At 38.0% G+C, this 8,552-nt stretch overlaps 1 protein-coding gene across 2 annotated transcripts in view; it reads left to right on the forward strand.

Moving 5' to 3' along the window:
* ppp2r5a (protein phosphatase 2, regulatory subunit B', alpha isoform) overlaps window positions 1-8,130 on the forward strand; it is a 30,875-nt gene extending 22,745 nt beyond the window's left edge. The window contains exons 5-13 of one of the 2 annotated variants that reach the window (XM_027166251.2): window positions 676-806; window positions 1,905-1,964; window positions 3,292-3,400; window positions 4,472-4,525; window positions 5,185-5,235; window positions 5,882-6,001; window positions 6,097-6,224; window positions 6,855-6,956; window positions 7,256-8,130. In XM_027166251.2, the coding sequence (XP_027022052.1) occupies window positions 676-806; window positions 1,905-1,964; window positions 3,292-3,400; window positions 4,472-4,525; window positions 5,185-5,235; window positions 5,882-6,001; window positions 6,097-6,224; window positions 6,855-6,956; window positions 7,256-7,457 (957 nt within the window). In that variant the 3' untranslated portion in view covers window positions 7,458-8,130. The remainder of the gene's footprint in view (window positions 1-675; window positions 807-1,904; window positions 1,965-3,291; window positions 3,401-4,471; window positions 4,526-5,184; window positions 5,236-5,881; window positions 6,002-6,096; window positions 6,225-6,854; window positions 6,957-7,255) is intronic. The other variant, XM_047801632.1, reaches the window with a different exon arrangement.
* Window positions 8,131-8,552: the final 422 nt, after the last annotated feature.

Genomic DNA, 8,552 nt, shown 5'->3' on the forward strand with positions numbered 1-8,552 from the left:
ATCCCAAACCTGAGTGTTTTATATTACACACATTTATTAATTCAGTATATTCCACTGAAGATTGTGTGCTTTTAACATGGCACACAATACATATTAGCAATAATCTACAAGAGCAGATTGTGTAGAAAGATTACAGGAGTGATTCCCCATTAAGAAGGCAGCAATGGATATAAACCTCAGCATGTTCACCGTGTCAGTGGACTAAGGCTTCATTCACATTACAATTTCAGATCTGCCCTTTGTCTCAAATGCCTTGCTTAAATCAGCAGTCAGATAACACTTTCCAAAGACGACAGATGCGTTTTTAAGCTTTACTGACGTCGTGTTTACCACTATTTCTTTATACTTTGTTTCGGCATGTTGCTTCTAGTTATGCTTTTGTCAATTCCATAAATATGAATTGAACTGTATCTGGTCACTGCTTCTGCTGTTTTATGGGTCAGCTGTTAATAATGTGTCCATCATTCCATCTTCTCCCTTCTAACCTTTCATTTTTCTGTATTTTTCCTTTTGTTTATTACTCCATGTGCCTTCCGTTCTCTTTCCTTTTCGTCATCTCTCTTCCTCTCTCTGTATTCTGCCCCTGTTATTTTTCTTATTTTGTCCCACATTGTCATTTTAATGTCTCTCCTTCTCTGTGTATTTGTCTTTAAACTGTCTTTGTCTCTGCCTCAGCTGTTGGAGCTGTTTGACACTGAAGACCCCCGGGAGCGAGACTTCCTGAAAACCATCCTGCATCGCATCTATGGAAAATTCTTAGGCCTGCGTGCCTTCATCCGCAAACAAATCAACAACATTTTCTTACGGTAAAGCTACACAAACCTACACAAAACACAAACCTGGCAGCTCCAATACCAAAAGATCATGAAAGAGAAACAGATGCTGTGCCTGTTGCTAACACAACTTGAGTTACCATTATTATTAATTTTTATTTTTTTTTATAATGAAACTCAGTGCAGTTCTGTTAGAATCAGTGTTAGGTTTAATTTTTATAGATTTTAACTGAAAAAAACTGCTAGAAATGTTTAAACTGGGACTGTCCGTGACTGACGCCATACCCCATTTAATTAAGACTGACAGTATCCAAGACCATGAGTTTTTAATTAGGACTGACAGAAACAAGGCCACACCTCTTTGGAGGAGGATTGACATTGGCAGGGGCCACACCTCTTTTATTAGGACTGACAGGCAGAGAGGTCAGGTGACTCTGTGTTTCTTTTATTCTCACTCTCTCCCTCACACTCTGTCTGTCTGTTTCTATCCCTTTATATCTCTCTCTGGCACTGGCTCTGTTTGAATGTGTGTATCCTAAACTGTGCCCTGCAGAGTTTGTGCATGTGCGTGTGTGTGTGCACACACACGCATTTGTGTGTATCAAACACCCTGACCATCTGCTACATTGTCTAAAATAGCAGTGTGTGTTGGAGTGTTCCAGCATTATAAGTGGGCACAGTAAGGTATACTCATTCACCCTTCTGCCTAAAATAGATCACCAGAATGACAAAGTCCTGTTTATTTATTTAGGGCTTCCACCATGCTGATGCTCTTTTCCCTTCACCGAACGTACAGTGCACTCCCTCTGTGCCTCAGCCTTTTTGTAAATTGTAACCGCCAGTGTTTCAGTCTCTCCATGGACCAGACCGTGGACATGGAGTTTAATAGTGTCTGGAGTTCCACATTTCATATTGTAACGGTTGTGACATGAGACCTAGATGTTACTAATCCGCTGCGTGTCACCGAGTGAAAGTAGGCCAAGTACACTATTTGAAGTGTAAGTGATATAGAGAACAGCACTACAGTAATCACAGCTGACAGCAAAACAAAATGCAAGTGCAGAGAAACAGAGGGTGAGGAATGCAGAAATTGTGACGTGTGTCAGAGATAAGAGTGTGTTCTTTACTCAGGTTCATCTATGAGACTGAACATTTCAATGGAGTAGCTGAACTTTTGGAGATCCTGGGCAGGTAAGTCGACGCTAGAAATTTTAGGACGAAGGAACTCTTTTTGTGTTGTTGATATGATTGATATACTTTATTATTCAACTTATTACTACTTATTGAAATTCAGTTCAAGTGAGTGACGTATCCGGTTCAGCCGAGTGAGGAGTTTCTGTTTATGCTAGAAACTTTATCAGACTGAATAAGATCCATATTATTTTCAGAGCCAGTTTTACAGTTTGTTTTCGCCCCCAAACCCTGTGCATCATACACCATCACTACATGAAGGATCATGGGAAGCGTTTTCAACCTGTTGGCCTTTGACCTCGTTCAGTACATGCTTGGCTGGAGGGCTTTGTATTATTTTTGGCTGAGGACCCCAGCACCTCTCTGATGATCTAAACGGACACACTTTACTGTTACATGGCTGCTGTCTTTGAATTACTTCTAGAAAAGAGAAATATGAGACTGGACACGGCCTCACAGGTTGCTTTCAATAGATTTTAATGCACATTTTCACTATACACTTTTTACCTGTTGAATCACCCGTCACAGTTTTAACAGACGTGGATGCATCAGTGGAATTCACTGATTAATAATTAATTATTTCATTAATTATGAATTAGTTTTTTTAAATAATTAATGTCTAAATTAGTATAAAATAACAGCCATGGTGAGTACAGTACTGAATACAGTGAATACAGCAGTCGTTGGTACTTAAAGATCACAGTGTATGTTTTTTAACAGATAATTATCTGTTAAAAAAGATTGTGTTGTTTTTTCCTGTCTGATGTTTAATTGTATACATTTTCTCACAGTGTGATTCACTACAGTCAAGACCATGAGACCATTTGGGTCTACTATCACAAACTCTATAAATAGTTAGTTGCACACTGTGGCCACTGTATTTAGTACACCACTGTGTTAGAAATACTCTTAGGAAAAAAGCCTCTATCATGAAGTTCTAAATGTTTTTATTTTGCAGGCTGCTTTCAAAATAGGCTGCTTTCAAAGAATTTTTTTTTAATTTTTTTAATTTTTTACATTTTTAAATAATTTTTTATTTTTTTATTTTTTTATAAAACGGAGTTTCAGATGAAAAATGCATTGAGAATTGTAGGCAAGAAAAAAAAATTGAACAGTGTGTCAGGAAAAAACAGACAAGAAATGTAAGGGTAAATAAAATTAAGATATATCATGCCTTTTGATTTTCTGTCTCCATTTTAAAAAAAAAGATTTTTTGCCATATATTTAGCCACTGGATCGGTCTGTTTTGATAGCAGATAGTAGCCCTGAAGAAAAGTGACTCATTTCTCTGGGAATATGTGCATATTCACTATTTTTGCTCTAACAGCATCATCAACGGGTTTGCGTTGCCGCTGAAGGCCGAACACAAGCAGTTCCTGATGAAGGTGCTCATTCCCATGCACACTGCTAAAACCCTCGCGCTGTTCCACGCACAGGTAAAGTCTGAATATTTATTAACCATATACGTGTAAAGAATTCTATCTACACATCAAGTAAATTAAGCTAATTAACTGCTGTACATAAAACAGTCATTAAATTAAGTGATGCAGATTCAAATCATGGCACATAATCACCCTTTGTCTTGGTTTTGTTAGCTTGCAGTGTTAATACATATTTAGGAAAAGCATCAGCAGACTCCAGGATCCACTGAGTAATCATCATGGGATCAGTTTTTTTTTCTGGATGCATGCTGTTCTGAATTATAAATACAGTTTACTGATCTTCAGCCCTGTATTCACTCCACTCCGTTTGAACAACAGCGCCACCCAGTGGTACAGACTGATATTTTATAAAAATATTTGCACAGATGATGACTTAAATCAGTGGGGGGTTTTTTGTTGTTTTTTTTTATTGGTCTGTTATTCTGATGTACATAAACATACCGATACAGTCTCGGATATACAATAAAGAACAATTAAAAGTGGACGATCAGGTAGAAAAGACAGCACAGTCAAGCAAATAACAAAATGTACACTGTAACACAGAGGATCAAGAGAGGTTGTTAATGTGGCACTAGAGAGGTGTCCATATCTGCCAAAAATCATTAGACATCATAAGTGAGTTTCTCAAGCGGAAGTAATATAGACATTTTAGACAACCCGTAATCAGTATTTTAAAGGCATTAGGGAAGGATTTCTATAAAAACATTTATTTCTAATTAAGCACACGTAGCTGATGTCACTGGGTAGAAGGGATAGCATTAGACTCTCAAGCGGAAGTAATATAGACATTTGAGACAACCCGAAATCAGTATTTTAAAGGCATTAGGGAAGGATTTTTATAAAAACATTTATTTCTAATTAAGCACACGTAGCTGATGTCACTGGGTAGAAGGGATAGCATTAGACTCAAAATGACACCCAATCATTACCCTTTGTGAGCTCATGTATGTACTGTGATGCACGAGCCGAGGTTTGAAGGATCCGTGTTCTAGCATTCCTTCTCTGTGTCTGTTAGATATGATTGCTAAAATTCTCATGTTGTGGTCTGATGTTTTTCTGTTACAGTTGGCGTACTGCGTGGTTCAGTTCCTGGAGAAGGATCCCGCGCTTACAGAGCCGGTATGACACGACATGACAGATCCTTTATAACTGTTTCTTTTTATACCTACACTTAGCATTTTTCCTACTTTAATATTAACTCCTGTTCACTTTAACTGTACATCTGAAGATCCTTGTCTTCTTCCAATTTTCAGCAGTTTTGGTGAGCCTGTGGCCATGTTTTCTTTAGCCAGGAGTCGAGCCAGCTTTAGGAAGTATAGTCTTCCAAAATGTCTTACCAAAGAAAATCTTGTAGATTTTATTGAGTATTAAAGTGAAGGTCATCTGTTGTTTGCTGACACAGTTGAAATACTGTAAGATTATATCGCTGTAATACTATAAGAACTACTGAAATAACTCACTTCACCTACCATGATTCTGCTCATCATTCTGTCTAAAGAGACCATAATGTGTGACCTGGTCAGGTCAGAGCTGCAGAGTAAAGCGGCATGAAGACATTAAGTACAGTATAGAGGTTAAAGAGTATTCATTAGATTAGATGGTACAGTACATTTAGCTTGGTTTTCCAGATCTATCTTTACAGGTTTGTGAAATTCCAGCTGTTTATGATATTACATTCCAGTGCGACATCCATTTATCTGCTTGTTGCATTCACATAGTTTACATTGAGTGTTACACTGTGACCATCACTGCATTTAGCTATGTTCGTGTCCCTGCAGGTGATCCGGGGGCTTCTGAAATTCTGGCCCAAGACCTGCAGCCAGAAAGAGGTAAGACTGCTAACACCTCAATATTAAGAGGTGTGTAGGTAAAATATCTCTGTAGAATTTTATTCCAGATTACTTTAAAATATTTAACATATTTAATTAGATGCTGCTGTAGCTTGTGAGTGAGCGAGCGAGTGAGCATGAGCGAGAGAGAAATTGTAACACACAGGACAACGCTTTTAACAACGGACATTGTCTCAAAGCAGCCTTAAAAATAGAACAATATTGAATAAAAATTACAAAATATGAAAATGTATGAAGTATCTCTAATATGAAAGCCTGAGGAAAAGGTGGCAAGTAAAAACACCATGAACTGATATGAGGAAGAAACCATGAGAGGACTCAAAAGGAAACCCATCCTCATCCGGGTGACTAAAATGTACTCTGCAGTAAAAGTTAATTCACAGAAGGTTGAAAGGATGCAGGATGTGAAATACTCATCTGTTTTTAGTTGGATTTACATTCACTTTAAGTTGACCTGTGACAACCTATGAGTGACAAGATCTGTGACAGCCTATGAGTTGACCAGGTTTGGTTTAAAGAGCCATAGCTCACCCCATTGTACAACAAGGAGGGCAAAAGGGCTACATGAAGTGATTTCCAGGCTTCCAAACCAAATTGTGTTGTGACTTACTATTCGTGTGTGCAGGTCATGTTCCTGGGTGAAATCGAGGAGATTCTGGATGTCATTGAGCCGACACAGTTTAAGAAGATTCAGGAGCTGCTGTTTAAACAGATCTCCAAATGTGTAGCTAGTCCTCATTTTCAGGTACAAACAAATCTAACTTGACTCTAACTATGAACTCTGAGTATAGTGAAATCATTTTGACTGATTTTTTAAGAATACGACTCTGTTTTGTGCAGGTAGCAGAACGATCGCTCTACTTCTGGAACAACGAGTACATTTTGAGTCTGATCGAGGAGAACATTGACAAGGTCCTGCCCATCATGTTCAGCAGCCTGTACAGAGTTTCTAAAGAACACTGGAACCAGTGAGTGCAGACTAGATTACACACAACATGTTAGCAGAAGTGACGTGGGTTTAAAAATACTTTCTCTTTAAATACGTATGTGCAGCGGTTAGATTTGCCACTTTACAGATCCAGGGTCCAATGCATGTGGGTTTCCTCCACATTTCCAGTTTCCTTCCACTTCCCAGAAACAGGCCAGCTGGCTATGATAAATTGTCCCCAAGTGAGAATGAGTGCATTGCACCCTGTGATGGACTGGTGTCCCATCTGGGTTGTAGTTCCACTTTACTCTTAGTGTTCTTGGGATAGACTCCGGATCCACTGCAACCATGATCAGGATAAAGCAGGGACTAAAAGTGAGTGAGCTAAAAACGAGTGCAGGAAAGTCAGTGTTATTACAAATAAGTAAATAAAAAGTGCTCTCGGAATAAAATGAAAGCATCTAAAACAGTTTGACCTTATTAGATTATTTAAAAAAAAATTTTTTTCCTTTTTATTTTTTCCTTTTCTTTTTCCATTTTCATCAAGAGTCCTGTTATGTAGTATCTTATCTATTATACTCTTTCAAGTGATCTGTGTTTTTATTTCTTTTAAGTGTTTAAATAAAAAACACACCTAAATGTCTTTTTCTTTCCCCTCCTTATCCTTTAGGACGATCGTTGCTCTGGTGTACAACGTGCTGAAAACGCTGATGGAGATGAACAGCAAACTGTTTGACGAGCTCACGGCTTCGTACAAAGCCGACAGACAACGGTGAGAAGACGGGAGCTGACTGACTCTCCACAAAAAATACTTAAAAAATATAATTATACTACAGTCAGTATATAGATAAGGTCTTTCCTCAAACAAAAAAGGAGGAATCCAACTAAAAATGTACTTAAGTGAAATTTGTAATACGCCAAATAATGCTTAAGTCTAGTTACAAGGAATAATCACTCACAGACTGAATAGCATGCTTTGTTTAGCACACTTCCAGAAGAAAACCTCAGCAGCTTGTCTTAATATGAGCGCAGGTTACTCTGTTTTTAAAGTTCTCACTCTTGCACCCTCAGAGAGAAGAAGAAGGAGCAGGAGAGAGAAGAGCTGTGGAAGAGGCTGGACGAGCTGAAGCTTGTCAACAATAGCCACGGCATTCTGATATCTGAGAACAGCAACAATAACAACAACCAATCAGAGGAGCAGAACAGCTCAGTCATCAGCGCTACAGACAGCATCAGCACACACACACACTCTACTGACCACTGTGCTAAATGACATAGGGACCACCTGTCAGATTAAAATCAGCAGCACTCTGTGGCACAGATGTGGACGTTTCAACTGCGCTCTATAGATCTACATAGACCAACTTTATCTATGAAAATGAAATATTTTAGTTATGTAAGTCTATTTTTGGATGTTAAGTGCAGTCATGGTATTTCGTATATTAAAACCTCAGTCACAGATAGACGTGTCCCGTCATACATTTATTACAGTGGACGATATTGCGTTCAATTCTAAGGAAGGTCGTTTTCACCACTCTTTTCACTCTATAATAAAAACTGATTTATTTTCGATTAGGCAGCGTTAGGAATGAAAGAATGATGAAATTGCAGTATTGGGACATCCAGAGTATGATGTTCAACAGAGTGTTGTTAATGTCACCCTGGATTCTTAATGTGTGCATGCTGGTATGTACACACAGGCCTGAAAGAAAGAAATCTAAGCAGGGATATAAAAAGAGCTTGAATTTAATAATACATCAGTGAAGACTGTGGGAGATTTTGAATTCTTGATGTCCATTCATACTGATGCTTGTTGTTAATGGATCTTTGCATAAAACACATGCCAGGTGTTTTCTTGAACCAGACATTTTAAAGGATCAGTATGTAATTTTTCTCCGAATTGCAAAGAAAACCTAAATAAAATAAAGCCTTCTCCTTCACTGCAATTAACCCATTCATCTGTTGATACTACTACATATGTTTTATTGTTGTTGGTTTTTTTTTATGGGTGCTAGTTTTGGTTTGTGAGAGAGAGATTTAATTAAATCCCAGAAGAATTTAATTAAAACTGGAAGTGAAATCCTTACACACTAACATTGCAGTCACAGTTTTCCTAAATTATCTAGGAAACTAGTACAGGTCTAGAATAGGTTTTTTTCTGCCCGTTACAGTGAATCTAGCCAGTCCTGCTTTCTGACCTGTATTAGCTGCATGCTGATTAAGTAAGCAATAAAACTTGAGGGCATGATGTGGAAAGTTAATTGGACTTATTTTTACCATGCCAATCTTAGGATATCTCAGTCTTTTATTCCTTCTATATGACAGCCATTTGGAAAGACTAAGAAAAATTTTAGTTATGAAATATTGA

The sequence above is a fragment of the Tachysurus fulvidraco genome, chromosome 16, assembly GCF_022655615.1.
Source record: "Tachysurus fulvidraco isolate hzauxx_2018 chromosome 16, HZAU_PFXX_2.0, whole genome shotgun sequence".
In the NCBI taxonomy this organism is placed as follows: domain Eukaryota; kingdom Metazoa; phylum Chordata; class Actinopteri; order Siluriformes; family Bagridae; genus Tachysurus; species Tachysurus fulvidraco.